This window comes from Dama dama, chromosome 12 (assembly GCF_033118175.1).
Source record: "Dama dama isolate Ldn47 chromosome 12, ASM3311817v1, whole genome shotgun sequence".
NCBI classification, from domain to species: domain Eukaryota; kingdom Metazoa; phylum Chordata; class Mammalia; order Artiodactyla; family Cervidae; genus Dama; species Dama dama.
In genome coordinates, this window is record NC_083692.1 from 99,426,305 (window position 1) to 99,452,017 (window position 25,713).

The 25,713-nt window shown below is 41.0% G+C and overlaps 1 protein-coding gene across 7 annotated transcripts in view; it reads left to right on the forward strand.

Annotated features, from left to right (window-relative positions):
* Positions 1-213: 213 nt before the first annotated feature.
* The window catches only part of APC (APC regulator of WNT signaling pathway), a 123,253-nt gene continuing 97,753 nt past the window's right edge, over positions 214-25,713 (forward strand). For 4 of the 7 annotated variants that reach the window (XM_061158198.1, XM_061158204.1, XM_061158208.1 and 1 more), the window contains exon 1: positions 214-503. In XM_061158198.1, coding sequence (XP_061014181.1) covers positions 339-503 — 165 coding nt within the window. In that variant the 5' untranslated portion in view covers positions 214-338. Of the gene's footprint in view, positions 504-886; positions 1,043-21,378; positions 21,586-25,713 lie in introns of those variants that run through there. The other 3 variants (XM_061158201.1, XM_061158200.1, XM_061158202.1) reach the window with 3 other exon arrangements.

A 25,713-nucleotide genomic window follows, 5' to 3' on the forward strand; every position in this document is an offset into this window, starting at 1 on the left:
ACGGAGCAGACGGCTTTGCCTAAGCCGGCCTCGGCGGGTGGGGGTGGGGTGGGCCCCCGCGCCTGCGCGTTACGGTCCCCCGCGGCGCGGCGCGGGGAGCCGGCAGCCTCGGCGCGCGCCTGCGCAGTGCGGTCTTCCCGCCTCCGACAAGATGGCGGCGGCCGAGTAGCGCGGGGGCGGGGTGTGGCCGCCGGAAGCCCGGCCGCTGCCGGGGGGAGCCGCGGGCGCAGGCCCGGGCGCAGCGGGCCGAGGCGGGATGCTGTTCCCAGGGAGCGCCGTTGGGCACCGGTGAGGAAGGTCAAGCACAGAGCTGCCTTCCCGAGCCCCCGGCGCCCCCTATGTACACCCCCGTCTGCTCGAGTGCGGTCGCCGCTTTGCCTACTTCGGTACCGCCCTGTGCTGTCGGGTCCCGGAGCTCCGGCGGCGGCAGGGGCTGTGTCCGGCAGGAGAGGAAGCGCCCGGGCTGCGTCCGTGCTTCTGTCCGCGGGGCGAGCGTCTGGCAGGTGGGTGAAGCCGCAGGCTTCGGTGTCTCCTCTGTGGGCAAAGCTTTCTGGGCTTTGCCCCGCCGTGGCTCAGACCCGGGTGGTGCTCAGCCGGACCCTGCCGCTCCCTTGTCTCCACGTCCCGCCCCCTCTCCGCGCCCCGCTCCAGGCCTCCGGCCGGCCCCTGACTTTGCGTGCCCTCCATTCCCACCCAGGGGCCGGGGGTCGCAGCGCCGGCCGCCCTCCGCAACCTTTCCTGCCTCCTGCTGAAGCGTCAGCCCTTGCAAGCGGTCCCTCCTTCGCGTTAGGTGGGTGGGTCGTCTGCCTGTTTTAGTCACCTCCCCATCTTCCTGGTTTCGACCTTCTTGCTTCCTTGAGAAGTCTTTTAACTGTCTGGAAAGCTTTCCCAGGCTCATAGACTTACAAAGAAAAGCTTGCTATCCAGACGCCAGTGGATTTTGTTCATCTTGTCGGGGGGATCCAGCCCCCCAGGAGACTTCGATGGTTTTGGGAATTTGACCATCAAACTCCTGCAAAGTTGAGGAACGGTGCCAATGACGGCAAGTGGTTCTTCATCTAAATTAATCCTTTTCTGACTACAGCACGTCTTTGGTCTCTAAACTTTTGGCGGGGAGGGGGGACGGGGGGACGTATGTATACTAGATCCAGGGAAAGAATTGAGAAGTGGTCCTGGTTTTAAAAGAAGGCTTTATGAAGGTAAGAAATGTAATAGCCCAAGAAAGGATAAGCGATTTTAGTGATTCTTTTTTTCACTGTTAGCCTAAATCGTCCATTGAAGCTTCACAATCTTGTGTTGTCCAAGCCCTTTGTTTTATTTGGAAAGGACTAAAATGGAGAAAGCGCTTTTTATACTTGAAGCTTCTCAAATTTCTTGGGTTCTCAATTGTTATTAGTACTACTTGACAATCCTTCTTGTACTTGATATTTTCTGCAAAATTTAGGTTGTGCCAGTGTCATTTCTTCTTTATTTATTACTAGGGCAAGAGTAGTCAGAATTAATGATGTAAAAAGTGCAAACTGAAGGAGGGATGTGGTAGTGGAGGTTGCCATGTCTGATTTTTCCCATTTTTTCCCTGTAATTGGATAATGTGTCAAGAGCAGCAGAATGGTAAAAAATGAAGTTATGAGTATAAATGGTAGCGTGTCCACTGAGATTGCAATGGGTGGACCTTTTAAAATTAAACTGAGTGATATCCTTTTTTTGAAGCCATGCTAGGTGCCTTCCAGAGTTTCTAAAGCACAAACTGTTGTTGCCTTATTGGAATTGTATGCTAAAAATCTTTTAACAGGTGGGTTACAATTGGCCTGACAGATTTAACTTTTCGTTCTCCCTCCTGACACACATCTGCCTTAATTAACCTTTATTGTAGACTTTTATCCTCTTGATGAATTTCTTAAGTTTGGAGATAGAATTGTTCCTTTTAAAAGGAGAGGAGATGCTTTAAATGTTTGATTCCTGTACGGGCAGATTCATTCACTTGTTTGTTGCTGTGCCCTGCCAAGTCGCTTCAGTCACGTCCATCTCTTTGCAGTCCTGTGGACAGCCAGACTCCTCTGTCCATGGGATTCTCCAGGCACAAATACTGGACTGGGTTGCCGTTTCCTCCTCCACAGGACCTTCCCGACCTAGGGATCAGACCCACATCTCTTACGTCTCCTGCATTGGCAGGTGGGTTCTTTACCACTAGCGCCAGCAGGTAAGCCTGTTTGTTTCCTACACCCGAGGACTGCGTGTTTTTACAGGCAGCTGTCTGTCTCTCAATTCTGTGCTTTTAGCTGACGGGGTAGTGCTGAGCCCTAGGCAGTAGCTCATTGCCTGAGGCATTGTGTCAAGACCTGTCTGACCACAAACAAGCACTCTTCCACACTTATGGAACCCGTTTTCTCTCTCTCTCTCTTCCCCTCTTCCTGTCTTTAGGAACCCTCCCGTCTTTGTGTCTATTCGTTCAATTCATTAGCCTACTGCTCTTTTCATTTGCCTCCCCTAGTCACCAGGATCCCATGGTCATCAGTTTTTACCAGCCCGTCATTGATACCTTAGAATACTTAACTTTATGTCAATTTATCTTTCTAGTGCCCACTTCTGAACAGGCCTAATCACTATCTTGATTCCTGAAGGATACAAGAGACAGTTGTGTGAGGATTTTGGATTGTTTTCATACCAGTTAGTGTTCTGTTATCTTCCAGATCTATAATGTCGATTGTGGGTTTTTTTGGTCTTACTTCATGAAAGTGTTTATAGCAAATAACTTGATCTTTTCCTTTCCTGAGAAAAATCTCAAACATCTGAGGTATAATCTTTTCTATCCTGATATCATTTCTTTATTTACTCTTACCTGAAAAGAAGGAATTGTCCTTCCTTTTCTTCAAGAGCAACCTTCTCCAGATGTGTCCATGGTCGTCCCTCTTTGTCTTTCTTTCTCAGTAATTATCCATTATCACTCCTTTTTAAGTCTTGCCCTCCCTAGCCTCCATGCATGCTTAAATATACCTCTGCCAGGGCTGCCACACACAGTGCTGTGTGCCGTGCAGCTCACAGAAGCCAGTCTGGATTTTGAGCCTGCTGTGCCACTGTATTTTTACCCTTTAGCCCTCGGAGGCTGGTGTAGTTGCTGTTCAGTTGCTCAGGTGTGTCCAGCTCTTTGCAGCACCATGAACTGCAGCATGGCAGGCTCCTCTGTCCTCGACTACCTCCTGGGGTTTGCTCAAATTTATGTTCATCGAGTCGGTGACACTACCTAGCCGTCTCATCCTCTACCACCTCCTTCTCCTTTTGCCTCCAGTCTTTCCTAGCATCAGGGTCTTTTCCAGTGAGTTGGCTTTTCGCATCCGGTGGCCAAAGTGTTGGAGCTTCAGCTTCAGCATCAGTCCTTCCAGTGAATATTCAGGGTTGATTTCCTTTAGGATTGGTTGATCTTCTTGCAGTCCCAGGACTCTTAAGAGCCTTCTCCAGCACCACAATTCTCAATTCTTTGTCCCTCATTCTTTATGGCACAACTCTCACATCCATACGTGACTACTGGAAAGACCATAGCTTTGACTATATGTACTTTTGTCAGCAAAGTGATGTCTCTCCTTTTTAGTATGCTGTTGAGGTTTGTCATAGCATTTCTTCCAAGGAGCAAGCATCTTTTAATTCCATGGCTGCAGTCACCATCCACAGTGATTTTGGAGCCCAAAAAAAATAAAGTCTGACACTGTTTCCGCTGTTTCCCCATCTATTTCCCATGAAGTGATGGGACCAGATGCCATGATCTTAGTTTTCTGAATGTTGAGTTTCAAGCCAACTTCGTCATGCTCTTCTTTAACCCTTACCAAGAGGCTCGTTAGTTTCTCTTCATTTTCTGCCCTTAGAGTGATATCATCTCCATATGTGAGGTTATTAATATTTATCCCAGCAGTCTTGATTCCACCTTGTGCTTCATCCGACCCAGCGTTTCTCATGATGTACTCTGCATAGAACTTAAATAAGCAGGGTGACAAGATACAGCTTTATTATACTCTTTCCCAGTCAGTTGTTCAATGTCCGATTCTAACTTGCTTCTTGACCTGCATACAGGTTTCTCAGGAGGCAGGTAAGGTGGTCTGGTACTGCTGTTTCTTTAAGAATTTTCCACAGTTTGTTATGATCCACACATTCAAAGGCTTTAGCGCAGTCAATGAAGCAGAAGCAGACGTTTTTCTGGAACTCTGTTGATTTCTCTATAATCTAACAAATGTTGGCAGTTTGCTCCCTGGTTCCTCTGCCTTTTCAAAACCTAGCGTGTACATCTGAAAGTTCTAGGTTCACATTCTTTTGAAGCCTAGCTTGTAGGATTTTGAGCGTAACCTTGTTAGCATGTGAAATGAGTGCAGGTGTATGGTAGTTTGACCATTCTTTGACATTACCTTTCTTTGGGATAGGAATGAAAACTGTGACCTTTTCCAGTCTTGTAGCCACCACTGAGTTTTCCAAATTCGTTGACATATTGAGTGCAGCACTTTAACAGCATCATCCTTTAGAATTTTAAATAGCTCAACTGGAATTCCGTCACCTCCACTAGCTTTGTTGGTAGTAATGTTTCCTAAGGCCCCCTTGACTTCGCACTCCAGGGTGTCTGGCTCTGGGTGAGTGACCACAGTGACTGGTGTTCTGTTCTCTGTGTATTCCTGCCACCTCTTCTTAATATCTTCTCCTTCTATGAGGTGCTTACCATTTCTGTCCTTTATGGTGTCCATCCTTGCATGAAATGTTCCCTTGATGTCTCCAGTTTTCTTGAAGAGATCTCTAGTCTTTCCCATTGTGTTGTTTTCTTCTATTTCTTTGCATTGTTCACTTAAGAAGGGTTTCTTATCTCTTCTTGGTATTCTCTGGATCTCTGCACTCAGTTGAGTATATCTTTCCCTTTCTCCCTTGCCTTTCACTTCTCTCCTTTCCTCAGCTCTTTGTAAAGTCTCCTCAGACAATCACTTAACCTTCTTGCATTTCTTTTTCTTGGAGTAGTTTGGTCACTGCCTCCTATACAAAGTTATGAACCTCTTTCCAGTGATGAACCTCGTATATAAACTCATATAAAACATATGAATCTTTTTCAATAAACTCATATATGAACCTCTTTCAGTTTTATGAATCTGGTAGACACTTTCTCTACCAGATCTCATCTCTTGAATCCATTTGTCACCTCCACTGTGCAATCATAAGGGATTTAATTTAGGTCGTATCTAAATGACCTAGTCGTTTTCCCTACGTTCTTCACTTTAAACCTGAATTTTGCTATTAGGAGCTCACGACCTGAGCCACAGTCAGCTCCAGGTCTTGTTTTTGCTGTCTGTATAGAGCTTTTCCATCTTCAGCTGCAAAGAACATAATCTGATTTTGGTATTGACCATCCGGTGATGTCCATGTGTATAGTTGTCTCTTGGTTGTTGGAAAAGGGTGTTTGCTACGACCAGCGTGTTCTTTTGACAAAACTCCGTTAGCCTTTGCCCTGCTTTTGCACTCCAAGGCAAAACTTACCTATTATTCCGGGTGTCTCTTGGCTTCCTATTTTGTATTCCAATCCCCTGTGATGAAAAGGACATCTTTTTTTGGTGTTTGTTCTAGAAGGTGTAGTTCGAGAACTACAGCAGTTCTACTTCATAGAACTGTTCAACTTCAGCTTCTTTGGCATTAGTGGTTGGGGCATAGACTTAAGATAACACTGATATTGAACAGTTTGCCTTGGAAATGAACTGAGATTATTTTGTTGTTTTTTTTTCTTTTTTCTGAGGTTGCACCCAAGTACTGCATTTAGAACTCTTGTTGACTATTATGGGCTACTCCCTTTCTCCTAAGGGATTCTAGCCCACAGTAGTAGATATAACAGTCATCTGAATTAAATTCGCCCATTCCCATCCATATTAGTTCAGTGATTCCTAAGATGTTCATTCTTGCCATCTCCTGCTTCACCACATCCGATTTGCCTTGATTCATGGACCTGACATTCCCGGTTCGCATGCAATATTGCTCTTTACAGTGTCGGACTTGACTTTAACCATCAGACACATCCACACAACTGAGCGTCATAGCCGCTTTGGTCCAGCCACTTCATTCTTTCTGGAACTAACGACTGCCCTCCACTCTTCCCCAGGAGGACATTGGACACCTTTTGATTGTGGTGCTCATCTTTGGTGTCTTATTTTTCTGCCTCATGCTGTTCGTGGGGTTCTCGTGGCAGGACTGCTGGAGTGGTTTGCCGTTCCCTCCTCCAGTGGGCCACGTTTTGTCGGAACTCTTCACCAGGACCCGTCTGTCTTGGCTGGCCCTGCACAGCATGGCCCATGGCTTCACTGAGTTACACAAGCCCCTTCACCACGACGAGTCTGTGATCTATGAAGGGGTATAGTAGGAAGAACATTTACTTTTAAGCTTCAAAGATGTGATTTTGAAGTCTACTGAAACCAGTTACTATCTGTGTGGCTGTGGGCAACTTACTACTCAGGCTGTATTCTTTGTCTGTAAAGTAGAATGTTATACGAGGAGGACATGGCAACCCAATGCAGTATTCTTGTTGGAGAATCAGCATGGACAGAGGAGCTTGGTGGGCTATAGTCCATGGGGTCGCAAAGAGTCGGACAAGACTGAGCGACTAAGGACACCACAGAATGTTATACTTACCTCACAGAGTTGTAATAGACGGAGTTTAACACACGTTACATGTCTTTCCAAGGGTTTGGTGCATTATGGAGTTCTTAAAAGTGTAAATTATTCTTTCCTTTGCACTCTGACTTCCCTTACCATTGCAGCACCGAAATTGCTTTTTAAAAAGTCATCTTGATGATCTAATTACCAAAGCTAACGGCCTTATCTCAATCATCCATGGTTTTCTTAGACTGCTTCTGAAATATACTCCATAGAAATGAAATGATCTGATTTCTTGTTTCTTGGCTTTATAGTTCCAGATTCTCTCATGTCTCTGAAAGTTTCTTTACATTCCTTGCAGTGTCTCGATTTTGCTCTTTCCCTAAACATAGCCTTTTCCTGTATCAGTTAGGATGCAAATAGAATTTAAAAACAGAAGAAGCGTATTAGCTCAGGTAATTGGCAAGGGCATAGGTAGGATTAGTTTAAAGGGCAGTTTGTGCATAAGCTTGGCTTTGCTCAGTCCTCAGTCCGCACAGAGGTTCTGTGTTTCCGTTTCCTCTAAACTCTGCCCTCCCGTTTGGGTTCATGCTCAGACTGGCTTCCCCTCTAGATTGAATCCAAGTGCTTTCCATCTCTATCTGTAGTGTGGCGACCTTTGTGCTCAGGTTTATCGTTTCATAGTTGCATGTTTCTCTTTCTGCTCCAGGCATCACATTCAGACACAACCACCAAAGATGGAGGAAGTTTGCCCTCTCATCTCTTGATGAAGCAAGTAAACCTTTCGCAGAAAGCCTGTATCAGATTTCATTTTGGCCTTATTACTTATGCCCTAGTTGCAAGGGGACTAGAAAAACCAATATCTAGCATTTCAGTCTAGGAAGAAATTAGATGAATGGCTACAGGGAAGATAACCAACATATATTGATAATACTGTATGGAGAAGTAAGCGTAAATGAATGAGAATTTTCAGATAGTAGTAGCATTCTTAAAGCACTGCTTATCTCAAGAGCAGATATAAGCTGTGCTTAGGACTGAATCAGTCATTTAGATAGTCATGAATGACTAATTAAAATTGATTACTTTATAAAATTAGTATATTTGAGTGGTATATCCCAGTTCTTTTAAGGTTGTTGTTAAGAACATTTACGCATGCACTGGGAGAAATGGATACAGGTAGCAACTAACAGGGAATAGATCTGTGGTTCTTCTTGAAGATGAGTGGTGTTTGGAAATCTTTGGGTCTGGTAGAGATGAGATATACCAAGTGTCCTGTGATGTTTGCCCGCAAAACAAGAATTGTCCCTTCCAGAATACCAATAGTGCCCCTGTACACTGAAAAAACAAATGCTTTGGTTTTTCAAAGAATTCACTGAGATTCATCTGTATACTTATATTGCAAGTGACAGAAAACCAAATTCAGACTGGCTACACAGTAAAGGGCATGATTAGATCTTGTCCTTGAACTTCAGCTGGGGCTTCATCCAGTCTGAAATCATCAAGGACTTGGCTCAGTTTCTCTGCTTCTGCTCTGGCATTCCTCTTGTTTTGGTTTCGCTCTCAAGCGAGCTTATCTCATGGTAGCAAATTACTGTAGCACTTTCAGACTTAATACTCTCATTTCATATGTAAAGTAAAATGAAGTATATCTTTTGTTATTTGATTTTGCAAGTATTTGTTGAATGTCATCACTGTTGAAACTTCCCTGAACACCTGCCCCTAAAAGCTGGAGTACTTCCTCTGTTATGTTACAACTTCACAGAACTCTGTTACATGCCACATTCTATGGTTATTATGTTTATATGTCTCATGCATTAACTTGTCTTAATTGTCTGTGTGTTCTTAATATGTAGAATACTCTCTGACTTAGTGGTACACACTAACCATTTATGGATGAATGAGAGGAAGGAAGGCTATGGGAAGGGGCAGAGAAACATAAGAAGTCCCCATTCCTTCCTGTTACTGAACCCTGAACTATGAACGTTGGACTCCTACCACCAAAGTATGCGTGTAATGCTCTTGTGATTGAGAATGAATTCATTTGAAAGCTTTACTGAATTCTAGTAGTGTTCCATCATTATTTTCTCAGCAAAACTAAAACCAGTTACCATCTTTTGTTCTTTCAACAAGTATTTTTGAAAGCCTGCTATTGGCAGGTAATGTGACACAATGGTAAACAAAATGGAGCTGTGCTTTCTGAGCTTAAATATCAGCGAGGGGCATAGACGTTATTCATGGGTGCACACTCAGTCACACACACACACACGTCAGGTAGCTAACAGGTTTTGAAGCAGAATAAGATAGATTCAGGGGATTAAAAAGTAACAGGATACTGTAATACTTAAGGTAGTTTGGTGAGAAAAGGCTTTTTGAGAAGCCCTTTTCTGAGTGAAGTGGATTAAGCCATGGAACTATCTGGAAGAAAATGTTCGGGTAGAGCAAGCAGCAGTTTCTAACGTGGAAATGTCCTTGGCATGTTGGAAGAGCAGCATGTGGGAGGCCGTGGCCGAAGCGGGGGTGGGGGGTGTGTGTGGCAGGGCAGGTCAGAGGGTAGGTGTGGGCAGGGTAGACCAAGGGGAGTTCTGAAGGTCATTTAAAGACTTGATTTTATTAGCTAGAAAGTCTGGAGAAGGCAATGGCACCCCACTCCAGTACTCTTGCCTGGAAAATCCAATGGACGGAGGAGCCTGGTGGGCTGCAGTCCATGGGGTCCTGAAGAGTAGGACACGACTGAGCGACTTCTCTTTCACTTTTCACTTTTGTGCATTGGAGAAGGAAATGGTAACCCACTCCAGTGTTCTTGCCTGGAGAATCCCAGGGACGGGGGAGCCTGGTGGGCTGCCGTCTAAAGGGTTGCACAGAGTTGGACATGACTGAAGCGACTTAGCAGCAGCAGCAGCTAGCTAGAAAGTCACTCAGTCATTTCTGATCTTTGTGACCCCGTGGACTGTACATGGAATTCTCTAGGTCAGAATACTGGAGTGGGTAGCAGCCTTTCTCCAGGGCATCTTCCCCACTCAGGGATTGAACCCAGGTCTCCCACATTGCAGGCGGATTCTTTACCAGCTGAGCCACAAGGGAAGGCCCAAGGGAACTTCCCTGGTGGCTCAGATGGTAAAAGCGTCTTCTTGCAATACAGGAGACCCGGCTTTGATCCCTGGGTGGGGAAGATCCTCTGGAGAAGGAAACAGCAACTCTCTCCAGTACTCGTGCCTGGAAAATTCCGTGGATGGAGGAGCCTCGTAGGCTACAGTCCATGGGGTCGCAAAGAGCTGGACACAACTGAGTGACTTCACTTTCACTTTTCACTTTCTAGCTAGAAAATTGGAGATGATATATCTTTGGAAATCTAATTATTATTTTTAAGTTATATTATTTTAAATACTAACTATGATTAGAAGTTCTCTCTATGCTAAGTAACTAGCATATGATAGACTTAACACAATTTAAATGTTAAATAATAATTTATCTGAATAAAATGGTACTGAGATAAAAGTTGAAATTTTAAAGTTACCCTTTGAAGGAACTTTTAAAAATATTTAGGATACTTTATTTAGGTTTGTGATTATTTTCTTCAGTTCTTATGTACCCCATTACTAAAGTTTTCTGTAGTCAGTAAAGAAAATTCAGGAAACACAGAAGTACAGGTGACATTCATAGGCTCAGCATGTGAAGAAAACCAGTTTAGTTTTCGTCTCTCCCAGCCCTTCCCTCCCGCTTTCATTACCCTCTGTCCCTCTCTTCTTCCCTCTTTCACTTTCTTCTTTGTGCCTACAACTTTTTCCCCCTGTTACAGTGTAAACATGTGTATATATCTAATTTTTTAAAAATTAGGTTATATTCACTTCTTGGAATATTTGATAAATCTTGTTTTTATTGACTGTATAATCCCATTGTAAAAATTATTTTTCTTAATTGTTTCCTGGAGTTTAGGTTTTCTATTTTATTATCATGTAGGCAGTGAATGTCTTAACACATGGATTTTTTTCTCTTTGTCTTTTTCCTTATAATGGAATGATTGCACTGGAGTTATAAATAAGGTTTCATCTTAGACATTTTTAAGGTTCATGTTACATGTTGCCACTTTGTACCATGTCTTGTAAGCCCAATAAATGTTAATTGGTTTGAAAGTAATGGTAACTGGGTGGTGGTGGGGAGGTGAGGACCTACGGAGTTGCCAAGCTTGAGTGATAGGCTAGGTTAGCCTTTTATTTCCAAATATTTCTTTCTTTTTTATCTTTAATATATATTTCAAGGTGTATATAAAAATACCATGAAGAACTTTACATGTTACTGTAAACACACATGAAGTTATTCCTCAGGTCAAGACGCACAACGCTGCCGTCATCCCAGAGCTCCTGCCCTTCTGGTTCCTGGTCTTCAAGAGAAAGCTTTCAGCATTTCACTCCAAGTCTGCTGAAAGTTCGTTTCGTTTTGTTTTTGTGAAAACCTTTATCATATTTAAAGAAGTTCCCTTCTGTACCTGGTTTACTAAGAATTTTGTGTTTTGTTCTCTTTGTTTGAGTTTAATGCTTTTTTGTTGTTGCAGCTTTTCATTACCGTATGGCTTTTCTCCTTCGCTATGTTAATACATTGAATTATATATTATTTAAAATCTTAAAACCTAACCTGATTTCTGAGATAAACCTAATTTGGTTTTACAGTATTACTCTTTTTATGTATTTCTGGATTCAGTTTGATATTCTGTTAATAGTTTTATATCAGTGAGGTGGCCTATATTGTCCTTGTCAGGATTTGAAATCAGCGGTTATCTCATACTAGCCTTATAAAATGAGCTGACCCTCGTTTTCTATTCTGAAAAAGTTTAAGTACGACTGAATTGTTCCATTAAATTTCTGTGAGAATCTGGCCGAGAAGCCATCTGGGCTGGTAATTTTCTTTGTAGAAAGATTTTTAATTACTACTTTGATTTTTAATTTTTAACCTTCTTAGATTTTCTGTTGATTATTTTGGTAGTTTCCCCCCTAAGAAGTTGTCTTTTTCATCTAAACTTTTTAATTTACTAGCATAAAATTATTTATAATAAATATTAGTATCCATTTAATGGTTGCAGTAAAGAATTATCTTCTTGTATCTGTTATAGGCTAAAACTCCCTTCTGTTTTTCCTCATTCCGTCTCCCTGGGAATTTAGTAGTCACTCAAAGGAACCAAATTTTGAATCTTGCCGATTCCTTTTTTTTATTATACATTTGTTCTCTATTGCATTGATTTCCGCTCTTTATTTCCTTCCTTCTACTTTTTGGGACTTACTTTTTTGTTCTTTTGCTAACTTCTTGTAGATCACTACTTTTCAGCATTTCTCCCTTTTAAATATATGCATTTAAGGCTAAGCATTTCCCTCTAAGTACTGTTTTAGCTAGCTACATTACTCAAATTTTAGTATGTAGTACTTTTATAATTCACTTTAAAATGGTTTCTAATTTTCACTGGTATCTACTTTAACATTTGGATAAGTTGAATGTATTATATTTCTCAATTTCTGAACACATGGAGATTTTCTAGTTGTTTTTCTAGACTAGAAAATCTAGTCTAGATTTTCTGTTTTAACAGAATTTTTGAATGTTTTTTATTTCTAACAACATGATATGTCATCAGAGGACTCTAACAATGTAACAGTGTCATCAGAGAACAGTCTCAGTGTTTCAAAGGTCTGTGATTTCAGACCTTTAAAATTTGAGATCTGCACTGTGGCCCCAGTATATCATTTTTTCTCTATAGCTATTGAATGTGGTGTTCTATATATTTACATTGGATCTTGCTTGTTAATCCCGTATTTCAAGTCTTCAGGATCATAAGTGACCTTCTGTTTGCTTGTATCAATTACACAAACAAGGGTGTATTAAAATACCCCATTTACCACTGTAGATATTTCCTCTTGTATTCTCTCAGCTTTTGCTTTATTTATTTGAGGCAGTGCTGGTAGATGAATATATATAGACACCGTGCCTAGTTGCTCAGTCATGTCTGACGCTTTGCAACCCTTTAGACTGCAGCCCTCCGAACTTCCCTGTCCATGGGATTTTTTAGACAAGAATACTGGAGTGGGTTGCCATTTCCTTCTCCAGGGGATCTTCTAGACCCAGGGATCGAACCCACATCTCCTGTGTCTCATGCGTTGCCAGCAGATTCTTGCCCTGCTGAGCCATCAGGGAAGCCTAGTAAATGGATAGAAATGTGTAATAGTTATATCTGCTTAGTGACTTACTGTTATGAAGTATTGCACTTTTTATTCTGAAAGTGCTTTTTGCATGAAGGTCTAGTTTGTCTGGGATTGATATAACAACGCCAGTTTTCTTTTTATTGTTTTCTAAGGCTGATCTACATACATGGTTTAAAAAAATCATATTCTGCTTTTATGTTATCAAAGCCAGATTGTTTCTTGTCATATCATCTTGGCTGTTTTTAGCATTGTAACATGTAATTTGCTTCAAATGTAGGCACTAATAAGATACTGAGATAATGTCTTACTTGGTTGAATTTAAAAAGTAATGAGCATGATTTTGAATAAGTACTGAAGTTGTTTTAGGTTTCTCTTATTTTAAACATTAAAAAATGTAGTTTTGTCAGGAAAAGAGACTTAAAGGTTTATATTCTTGAGCAGATATTACCGGCGTGCAGTATACATATCAAAAACTGCAAGAGAAAACAAAATGAAAATAAATATGCTACCCCTGTCTCTTCCCTGGTGGCTTAGACGGAAAAGAACCTGCCTGCAATGCAGGAGACCCTGCTTCAGTCCCTGGGTTGGCAAGACACCCTGGAAAAGGAATGGCAACCCACTCCAATATTCTTGTCTGGAGAATTTCCTGCACAGAGGAGTCTGGTGGGCTGTAGTCCATGGGGTCACAAAGAATCGGACATTACTGAGCGACTCACACTTTGACTTTTCATCCCTGTCTCTTAGTTATACATGTCCCCTCCACAGAGGCGATCACTGTGTGATTAACACAGGTAACAGTGTAATCACTGTGACCAGTTTCTTGTTTAGCTTTTCAAACTGTAGTCCACAGAAACCCAAATTTCGCAAATACAGCTTGTTAGATGGGCAAATATATATACTACTGTGGTAAACTAATTTGTGTCTTCATCAAAAGGTAGCATTCTAGAACATGCATTTTAAATCATAATAACAACTCTCGTTCAAGCTCCAGAACAGTTTTTTTTACTTCAAAAGTTACAAAGCAGATACTGGAAGAGGATAAACAGCTTTCTGCTTCAGTCTGATTAGCCAGTCCTTCAGTTTGGAAATCCTACTGGTTTGGGCTTTAACAGAAGTGGTCCCATGGTTAAGATAATTGGGAAAAATCTGACAAGGATGGCTCATTTGCTAGTTATTCAAGGGGGTGGTTAGGAGGAATTTCTGTTATGGATTACAGTAAGGTGAAAGAATCTGTGTATTTTGCTTATTCTCTGTCTACATGAGCAACAAATGCTGAGTAGGGCTAGAGGATCTGCTTCCGGGGTCATTCACTCACTCATCTGGCTGGCAAGTTGGTAATCATTGTAAGGACACTCAGGTAACCTTACAGAAAGGCCATCCTGGGACCCAAATGTGGACCTTTCCATAAGGTGACCTGAGTGGCCTGAGTGTCCTTGTAGCCCAGAGGCTGGCTCCACAGTAAGCAATCCAAGAGACCAGGGTAGAAGCCGCAGTGTCTTACAGTGGCGTAGCCGCAGAGGTCACACGCTTCTGCAGTGTGTTATTGGTCACTCGTGTGTGCTTAGTCATGTTCAATTCTTTATGCCCCTGTGAACAGTAGCCCAGCAGGCTCCTCTGTTCACGGGATTCTCCGGGCAAGAATACTGGAGTGGGTTGCCATGTCCTCTTCCAGGGGATCTTCTGACCCAGGGATCAAATTAGAGTCTCCTGCGTCTCCTGCATTGGCAGGTGGATTCTTTACTGCTGAGCCACCTGGGAAGCCACTGGTCACTCAGGTCAGCTCTATTCAGCGTAGGAGAACGCTATGCTAAAGCTTGAATGTCAGAATTTAAAGATTATTAAGGATAGTCTTTGAAAGTGGCTCTCGTACCACTCCCCATTTAAATAAGCATTGGACCAGCAAGCTTATGATTGGTGTTTTTGGTAATCTCGAGGTGAATTTATTCAAAAAAGTAATGCTTTTAGGGTGCTGCATACTTTTCTATTATTTATGCATTGCTCAGGAAAATGCCTGTTTGATTGCCAACATTTTCACAGTGATTTATTTTTTGTTGTATTTGATGCCTGATAAGAACAAAATTCACGTAATCTGGGAATATCTAAAGAATTAGTATTCTGGCTTCCTCTTAGAAATTGTAGAATACATCCTCGAGCTTAATATGGTGCTGAGATCTTGCCTGCCTTATCTGTTGATGTTACTGCTTTAATCTAGCCATTGGATCCAGGTGTCATTCAGAACCCTCACTGTATATAGGGCGTTTTTATTCAGAAAATAATTAATTCCAACTATACGCTTCACAAAATAAGGTGGTGCGAGTGGTAAAGAACGCACCTGCCAGGGTAGGATATGTAAGATACGTAGGTTCAATCCCTGGGTTGGGAAGGTCTCCTGGAGGAGGACATGGCAGCCCACTCCAGTATTCTTGCCTGGAGAATCCAATGGACAGAGCCTGGTGGGTTACTGTCCATAGGGTCGAAAGAGTCAGACACGACTGAAGTGACTTAGCACATACATACTTAGGCTGCTGTAATAGAATGGAAGAGCAAGGCTGCCCCTGTAGGAGAAGAAAAAAAAAATTGTCCACGTATTCTTTGTGACAGAAATCTTCAGAGGAGTACGAATTTGAACAAAGATTTAAGTCTCGTAGGGAGAGGGCCAGGAAATTTGTGAATCAGGTATCTGTTTATTTTAAATGTATCAGACATCCAAGTGAAATATCAAATAGATAGTTGGATATTTACAGAAGAGGGTTAGGATTTAAATTTGAGATTTAACATCATTCAGTTCAGTTCAGTCGCTCAGTCGTGTCCGACTCTTTGCGACCCCATGAACTGCAGCACCCAGGCCTCCCTGTCCATCGCCAACTCCCGGAGTCCACCCAAACCCATGTCCATCGAGTCGGTGATGCCATCCAACCATCCCATCCTCTGTCGTCCCCTTCTCCTCCTGCCCCCAATCGCTCTCAGCATCAGGGTCTTTTCCAATGAGTCAACTCTTCGCATGAGGTGGCCAAAGTACTGGAGTTTCAGCTTCAGCATCAGTCCTTCCAATGAACACCCAGGACTGATCTCCTTTAAAATGGACTGGTTGGATCTCCTTGCAGTCCAAGGGACTCTCAGGAGTCTTCTCCGACACCACAGTTCAGAAGCATCAATTTTTCGGCACTCAGCTTGCTTTATAGTCCAACTCTCACATCCATACATGACCACTGGAAAAATCGTAGCCTTGACTAGACGGACCTTTGTTGGCAAAATAATGTCTCTTCTTTTTAATAGGCTGTCTAGGTTCGTCATAACTTTCCTTCCAAGGAGTAAGCGTCTTTTAATTTCATGGCTGCAGTCACCATCTGCAGTGATTTTGGAGCCCAAGAAAATAAAGTCAGCCACTGTTTCCACTATTTCCCCATCTATTTGCCATGAAGTGCTGGGACCAGATGCCATGATCTTAGTTTTCTGAATGTTGAGCTTTAAGCCAACTTTTTCACTTTAATCAAGAGGCTCTTTAGTTCTTCCTCACTTTCTGCCATAAGGGTGGTGTCATCTGCATATCTGAGGTTATTGACGTAAAAGCCTTGGGAGTAGGTGAGAAAACAGTGAGGAGAGAAAGCAGTCCTGGTACAAGTCCTCAGGCGCTCACGTTTTAGAAGACACATGAAGAGACAAAACAAATCAATGGAGGAAATCAGAGGGAGGAGGAAAACCAGGAGAACAAGTAGAGGACGAGAGAAGACACCTACTTCAGGTAGAAGAGAGTGGCCTGCTCGGTCTAATGTTCCTAAAGAGGTTACTGTACTAAGATGAGGGCAATGGAGTTAGGCGCTGGGTAGTCATTAGTGACCTTGACAATTGAGTTTCAGGGGATTGTTTAGGATTAGGGTGGGTTAAAGAGTAAATTAAAGGTGAGGAAATGAAGGCCACTAGATGAAGAAGTTTTGCTGTGAGTAGAACAAAGAAATGGTCATATCTAATTGGTGGGGCGGGGGAGCTGAAGGGGAGCTGAGGTCAGGAGAGGGATTTCCTGACCCAGGGATCGAACCCAGGTCTCCTGCACTGCAGTCAGATTCTTTACCATCTGAGCTATAGGGAAGTCCTGAGGAATTTCTTAAGATGTGTAATAATAGAGCACATTTGTTCATGGTAGTGGTTCAGTAGAAGAGGAGAAACTGACTACGGGCGAGAGAGAAGTTAGTCAGCGGTTTTCTTGCAAAGACAGGAGTAGTTGGACTCCATGCCCACGTTAGGGTATTGATCTTTGATAGAAGCAGTGCTGCTTTTTCTATTTTAATAGAAGAGAAGCAGTGTAGAAGCACTACAATTCTACCGATCTTACAGGACTTGGCAAACAAAGTTTTTTTAAAGATTTATGAAGTAAATATAAAGTTTTAGTTTTTTTTTTTTTTTTTTTCTTTTTTAATTTTTATTATTATTATTTTTTTTTCCCAGTGAGTTTTGTCATACATTGATATGAATCAGCCATGGATTTACATGTATTCCCAATCCCGATACATTTATCTATATTGAAAGAAGGAATTGAATTTGTTAGTTTGCCTTGATTTTCCTTTCTCTCTTTCACTTTCAGAGTATAATGTTAAGTGTTCATGGTGAACTCTTACTGTGATTCATTCTCTCAATCTCCAAAATGAATCTGTGTATTGGATCTACTCTGAGTAGTCCAAGTGACCCAGAGGTTTCTGATTTAACTGACACAATCCAGTAATGCCAGGTAGATTTTGTTTTGTCATTTTACTTAAGAACAAATTTGGATTCTTTACCCTGTAATAGAAAACATTTATCTTCAGATATTCAGAAATGAAATAATTTTATAGTCTATACATTGCCTTACATGCTAAAATTCAGCATAAAGCAGGAGGGAGGGACGACATTAAAAAAGCAGGAGATGGTAGTATAGAATTAGGCAGTGCTATCGGCAGTCAGTATATCGGGTATTGAAAAAGTCATTGTTTTCTCATCCAAGGTAAGAACTTGAGGATACCGTGTAAGAATAAAAGTCTTGACCCAAGTATTTGGTTTGAGGTTCTAATAAACATACATCATTATTAGGCCATAAATTTATTCTTGCATATACAGTAGATTTTATTTTTAATGTCAATTTAAAAATTGGACCTTTTCTTATCAAATCGAATGTATTTCGAGGGCTCGTTTGTGTGTTATAAATTGATAAATGATTGGCCAAGTGAACTAAGTATTTTAAATGTTAAGGTGATGGTAGTTTTAATTATGTTTTGGAAAAAAGCCTATTTTTAAAAAACTCATTATGTGTGCTCCTTTTTCTTGAATTAACAGTGATACCAGAATCATTTTGTGCTGTTTTGGTAATTTAAGTCCCTGAACTCTTTAGTGTTGAAAATCATCTTTATGGAGGAGGGTTTCTAAATTTGTATTGTAAATTGTACCTTTGGGAGCAATGTTATAGCTGTTTTAGGTTTTTAGTAAAGATCAAAGCTGAAAACATTAAACAAGACATAATTTTAAAAAGACACATGGGCAGACATAAAATTCTGCTTTAAACATTTAGTTTTTAAAAAATTAAACAGAATTTGATTTTTTCCCCCAGACGAAAGATAGCTTAAAACATTGGCTGACCAGAAAGTGGAATTTTATCAGATTAGAGCACATTAAGAATTTAGAAAAAAAGTTTCCTTTACTAATGAGGGGATGTTTGAATATTTGTTAATTGGGTAAAATGATTGTCAAAGGTGAGTTTTTAGTTCTTTGTCTTATTAAAAACATAAATTAGTAAGTATGCTGTCAAAATTGTCAAAATAAGACTAATTAAAACAATTAAATTTATTATAGAGTGTAAAATTTTGTGTTTTTTTCCTGTTATGTTTTTCAATTGAAAAAGTCTTTGGTCATTAGTTTTAACTATAAATTAGTAGTATATGCATATAATGCCTGGTTATTTCTTCTCTAGAGTAAGAACTATCAACTGGTTCTGTTAATTTTTGTAAATCTTGCCATAATCATGTATCCTTCCTTATTTGAAATGTCTGTATTTTTCATTGCCTATAAGAAGATGTCTAAAATTTTTAACCTACCAGACAAAATGTAAAACTGCCCTAAAATTCCTAAATATCTTTAAAGGCTAGTTCTCTTGGTACTTTCTCTCTGAACTCGTTCTTGATTGCCTAGCCAGAAATTATCAAATTTCTCATCCTTGATACAGATGTTACCTTGTATGAAAACTTTTCTTGTGCACATTTGTAAGTTGCTGTCTTCCTCCTCTTTGTATCATCTACATTCATACATTCAGCAGTGTTACTGGATGTCTGCTATACACCAAATGCTGTTCTAGGTGTGAAGGCAACAGCAGGGCATGAGAATCCAGGTCCCTGTCCTCATGAAATTTATGTTCTAGTTTGGAAATGATAATGAGGGAGACAAAAAGTAAATAAGCAGATAGATGCCTAGAGCCTTTTAGATCTTAAATGTTTTGAGGAGAAAACAGTATATATGATAGAAAGTTTAAGGACAGTACCAGTGTTGATTTGATGGTGATGGAAGATCTCTTTGAAGATGTGACATTTATGCCAAAGCCGAACGATAACGGTGGAGCAGTCATTTGAAGATTTGGGAGCAGAGTTCTCGAACTGAAAGACAGACAATGCAAAGGCATTAGAGAGAGGAAAGAACGGGGGAGGTGGGGGAAGAGAGTGGGAATGGAAGCAGGAGGTAGGTTATACAGTCTTGTAAGCAGAGGTAAGGGATTTGAAATTTATTCTAATTTACTTTCGAAGCCTGAGAATTGTTGTTCAGTCGGTAAGTTGTGTTTGACTTTGCAACCCCATAGACTGTAGCCCATCAGGCTCTTGTCTGTGGGATTTCCCAGGCAAGACTACTGAAGTGGCTTGCCATTTCCTTCTCCAGGGCATCTTCCCCACACAGGGATCAAACCTGCATCTCCTACATTGGCAGGCGAATTCTTTACTACTGAGCCACCAGGGAAGCCCAGCATTTACGGGTTCATGTGATTACACTGGGCCCACCCAGGGTCACCTTCCCCCTCCTTTATTGAGAGTGTACTATACAACCAGCACAGTATTAGGCACTGATGTGTATTGCTGAGCAAGCAAAGATTTTAATCCAAAAGCCACATAAAAACAAGACGGAAGTGACCTACATTCTCAAGGAAAGTCCATGTCAAAAGGTCCAGGACCATAGTGCTCTGGAATTGGCCTACTTGAATCACAGGAGTTTGACTGTGATTCTAAGAGTTATTCCTTACAAGTTACAAGGTAACTTTCTCATGTCTCTCGGTTCAGCTCAGTTCAGTCACTCGGTCATGTCCGACTCTGTGCGACCGCATGAACTGCAGCACACCAGGCCTCCCTGTCCATCCCCAAATCCCAGAGTCCATCCAAACCCATGTCCATCGAGTTGGTGATGCCATCCAACCATCTCATCCTCCGTCGTCCCCTTCTCCTCCTGCCCCCAGTCTTTCCCAACATCAGGGTCTTTTCAGATGAGTCAGCTCTTTGCATCAGGTGGCCAAAGTACTGGAGTTTCAGCTTCAACATCAGTCCTTCCAATGAACACCCAGAACTGATCTCCTTTAGGATGGACTGGTTGGATCTCCTTGCAGTCCAAGGGACTCTCAAGAGCCTTCTCCAACACCACAGTTCAAAAGCATCAATTCTTCGGTGCTCAGCTTTCTTTATAGTCCAACTCTCACATCCATACATGACCACTGGAAAAACCATAGCCTTGACTTGATGGACCTTTGTTGACAAAGTAATGTCTCTGCTTTTTAATATGCTGTCTAGGTTGGTCATAACTTTCCTTCCTAGGAGTGAGCGTCTTTTAATTTCATTGGCTGCAATCACCATCTGCAGTGATTTTGGAGCCCAAAAAATAAAGTCAGCCACTGTTTCCCCATCTGTTTGTCATGAAGTGATGGGACCAGATGCCATGATCTTCATTTTCTGAATGTTGAGCTTTAAGCCAACTTTTTCCACTCTCCTCTATTTCACTTTCATCAAGAGGCTCTTTAGTTCTTCTTCACTTTCTGCCATAAGGGTGGTATCATCTGCATATCTGAGGTTATTGATATTTCTCCCGGCAGTCTTAATTCCAGCTTGTGCTTCATCCAGCCCAGCATTTCTCATGATGTACTCTGCACATAAGTTAAATAAGCAGGGTGACAATATACAGCTTTGACGTACTCCTTTTCCTATTTGGAACCAGTCTATTGTTCCATGTCCAGTTCTAACTGTTGCTTCTTGACCTGCATACAGGTTTCTCAAGAGGCAGGTCAGGTGGTCTGGTATTCCCATCTCTTTCAGAATTTTCCTCAGTTTGTTGTGATCCACACAGTCAAAGGCTTTGGCAAGTCAATAAAGCAGAAATAGATGTTTTTCTGGAACTCTCTTGCTTTTTCGATGATCCAGTGGATGTTGGCAATGTGATCTCTGGTTCCTCTGCCTTTTCTAAAACCAGCTTGAACCTCTGGAAGTTCACGGTTCACGTATTGCTGAAGCCTGGCTTGGAGAATTTTGAGCATTATTTTACTAGCGTGTGAGATGAGTGCAATTGTGCAGTAGTTTGAGCATTCTTTGGCATTGCCTTTCTTTAGGATTGGAATGAAAAGGGACCTTTTCCAGTCCTGCAGCCACTGCTGAGTTTTCCAAATTTGCTGGTATACTGAGTGCAGCACTTTGACAGCATCATCTCTTAGGATTTGAAACAGCTCAACTGGAATTCCATCACCTCCACTAGCTTTGTTCATAGTGAGGCTTCCTCAGGCCCATTTGACTTCGGACTCCAGGATGTCTGGCTCTAGGTGAGTGATCACACCATTGTGATTATGTGGGTCATGAAGATCTTTTTTCTCATGTCACTACATGGTTCTTTGTTGCATCCATACTGGTCTTAACTAAAGCAGATATTTTCAATACCATCATTGGATAAATGTCAGCCAAACAGAGCCAGAACAAATTTTGCCATTGTTCTGAGCTTTAGGGCAAGGGTCACAGTGCTCTGGGGCTCATCTTCCCCATATAAGCTCATTCTTTAGAGTGTGTTCCTCCTTTAGGGTTGCAGGCTGCCATATGGCATGTAGAGAAAGTGCCAAACAAGTGACAGTGAATCTTTTCTCCTTTTTTAAAAGTCTGCTAATTAATAACTTTAGTTACATCTGCCAAGTCCTTCTTACCATGTAGTATAGCGTATTCACTACTGTAACACCAGGGCATACTTAGCCTAATAAATGTTTAACGTATTTAATATCATATAAGAACAGTGAAGCAGAATTAACTCTGACAGAGTTAATTTTTGAGTCATTCCATTTTTAAAATTTCTTTTACCTTAACTTATATGCCTACCTTCAAGGATTACCTTGATAGTGATGCCTGATAGATTAGCCATCCTGAACCCCCCTCCCCATCCCATCCCTCAGGGTCATCCCAGGGCACCAGCCCTGAGCACCCTGTATCTAATTATCTTCTATGATATAATTTAATTTTTTTCTGTGAGATTGACTTTTTATTTAGATTCCTCAGATAAGTGATCCCATGCAGTATTTGTCTTTTCTGCCTGGCATATTTCACTTAGCATAATGCCTTCAAGGTCCATCCGTGTTGTCCCCAATAAGTAGGGTTTCCTTCGTTCTCGTGACTGAATAATATTCCATTGTGTGTGTGTCAGCATTTTTATTTATTCACCCATTGATAGGCACTTTTTTCCATATCTTGGTTATTAACAATATGCTGCAATAAACATGGGAGTGCAGAACTCTCTTCTGCAGCCTGGTTTCATTTTTTTGGGATACATACCCAGAAGTGGGGTTGCAGAATGGTATGGTAGTTGAATTTTAATTTCTTGAAGAACCTCCATGCTGTTTTCCATAGTGGCTGCACCAGTTCACACCCCCAGTAACAGTCCACTCGGATTTCCTTTCCTCCACACCCTCCTCAGTATTTGTTATTTCAGACTTTTGGTGATAGCCATTCAAACAGATGTGAGGTGATACCATTCTGGTTTTGATTTTCATTTCCCTGATGATGAGTGATGTTGAACATCTTTTTATGTATTTGCTGGCCTTTTGGATGTCTTCTTTGGGAAAATGTTTATTCAGTTCCTCTGCCCGCTTTTTAATCCAGTTGTTTGGTTTTTTGGCTATTTAGTTGTGTGTTTTTTAATGTAATCAATATTTTCGAATATTAGTCCATTAGATACATGAGTTAGAAATGTTTTCTCCAATTTGATAGGTTGCTTTTTCATTTCATTGATGGTTTCTGCCTCTGTGTAGAAGCTTTTTAGTTTGATGGTGTTCTACTTGTTTGTTTCTGCTTTTATTGCCTTTGTTTTTTGGTGTCAAATACAGAAAAATCATTGCTGAGACTGATATCAAGGAGCTTACACTCTATGTTTTAGGAATTTTACAGTTTCAGGTATTGAAAATAAGTTTCTAATCCATTTTTCGTTGATTTTTTTGCATGCTGTAAAATAGGGGTCCAGTTCATTCTTTTACATGTGGCTGTCTAGTTTTCCCAATACCATTTATTGAAGAGACTGTCTTGTCACCATTGTATATACTTAGATCCTTTGTTATCAATTAATTTACCGTATTTACAGAGGCTTATTTCTGAGCATTATTGTCTTCCTTGATCTGATGTCTGTTTTTATATTAGTGTCTTTTTTTGGGGTTTTTTTGTTTTGTTTTGTTTTGTTTTTTGAGCATAATTGATTTGAAACTACCATATTCTTTTGATCACTATAGTTCTGTAATATAGTTGGAAATCAAGACATGTGATGCCTCCAGCTTTTTTTTTCCCCCAAGATTCCTTTGGCTATCTTGGGTCTTTTGTGATTCCATAGACATTTTAGGATTGTTTGTTCTGTTTCTGTAAAAAATGCTGTTGGAGGTTTGAAAGGGATAACATTGAATCTGTAGATCACTTTGGGTAGTATGGACATTTTAACAATGTTAATTTTTCCAGTCAGTGAGCTTGGAATATCTTTCCCTTTATTTATGCCTTCAGTTTCTCTCATCGCTGACTTACAATTTTCACTGTACAGATCTTTCACTTCCTTGGTTTAAGTGTGTTCTTATGTATTTTATCCTTTTACATTTGGCATAATTTTAACCATCTTTAAGTGTGCCAAAAGAATAATCAACCAAGCTCTTATTATCTGTCATTAAGTTTGTTTCTGAAACTTCCTTTGTGGAAACGATATTGAGTATCTTTGCATGTTAATATTTGTATCTGATTGTACGTAAGATCATTTCTTCTAACTGGACTTGCTTCAGTATAACCATTTTATTTTTATGTACTCCTTTATGTGTTTTTGGTTGTGCTGGGTCTTCAGTGCGGCATTAGACTTTCTCTAGTTGCAGCCCGTTGGGGCTGCTCTTGGTTGTGGTGCGGGGGCTCCTCATCGTGGCGGCTCTTCTTGGGCTCGAGGCACACAGGCTGCAGCAGCTCTGGCTCGTGGACTCTGGGACGTGGGCTCAGTAGTTGTGGCGAACAGGTTTCCTTGCTACACAGCTTGTGGAATCTTCCCAGACCAGGGATCAAGCCATGTCCCCTGCACTGGCAGGCAGAGTCTTATTCACTCTACCACCAGGAAAGTCCATTATAAGCGTTTTAAGGACTTTCAGAAGCTACTGCTTATTTTTTTTTAATGTATCCTCATTGACCTGCAGTATTATTTTGAAATATCATTGTCTACTTAATAGGTGAAAATTATATTCTTTTGTTTTTATTTCTTTGAATCTTTACTGCAGTGGAACAGTTTCTGTATATTAGTCCCTATTGTTTTTCTCATGTTAATTGCTAGTACATGACTAGGAAGCTTTTTGACAGGAAAAAAGAAGCTTGTTTTTTTCGTCTGTAAGCAAATGCATTAGACTGTATAGCACTCTGAATTTAAAAACATTTCGAAATGATTTCTCTACTGTAGTGCAGTAGGAGCTTTGATAGCAGAAGCTGGGGTGATGCATGGTGCTTCGCAGTTCTGACAGTAAACACCTATGCCTGGACCTCATCCTCAGAGATTCTGACTTAATGATGTTTTTAAAACTTCTCAGGCTCCTAAAGTGATTCTGTTGTGCAGCCACCTAACCTCAGAAACTGAACCCCAAGGCTGCATCACAGTTTTTTCACCTAGAGGGCCCAGGGTTTTTATTTAAAGCATTCCATTTCATATGTAGATGGTTATATTTTACAGTAATATTCATTATTCAGCATTTGCGCTACTATTATTGCTTGCAGGATCTGCATTGCATGCCCTTTGGAGATTAATTTCAAATCATTCCTTATTCTAATAGGACTTAATAAACAGCATATTATGGTATACACCATGAGACGTTCAAGGTACAATCGGGTGTGGCTCTCGCCTAGAGTTCCTACAGTCAGGACTGGGAAAGGAGATGTACACGGAGGTACCAATATGTTTGTTCCATAAAAGAGGTAGGAACGATGGAGGGAAGACGAGGGTGGATTGAGTCTAGGTGGAATGGTCGATTATTTCATGGAAATCTATGTTTAAGCTGAACCTTGATTCAGACCAATAGAGCAATTAATAGTCCTTTACTTGTAAAAAGTGTTTCATAGTCTATAAAGTTTGTCCATACTTACTCATTTGATCTTTATAACAGCTCTATGAAATAAGCCAAACAGTTGTTCTCATTTTACAGATAAAAGAGTAGTCAAGTCAAGTAGAATCAAGTAGCATAGTTGTGACATCCGGAGTCCAAAGAGCTATGAAATGAAAGATTCAGAACTTTAAACCTGATTCTTCAGTCTTTGTATGCTGGAGCCTTCTACTGTACCACATTATAGTAAAGGCAGAAAGTTCTGTGTTTAAGGTGAGTTTTAGAATTGGCTAAGTGATTAGTTTAGTGGCTCAGATGATAAAAGTATCTGCCCTACAATGTGGGAGACCCGGGTTCAATCCCTGGGTCGGG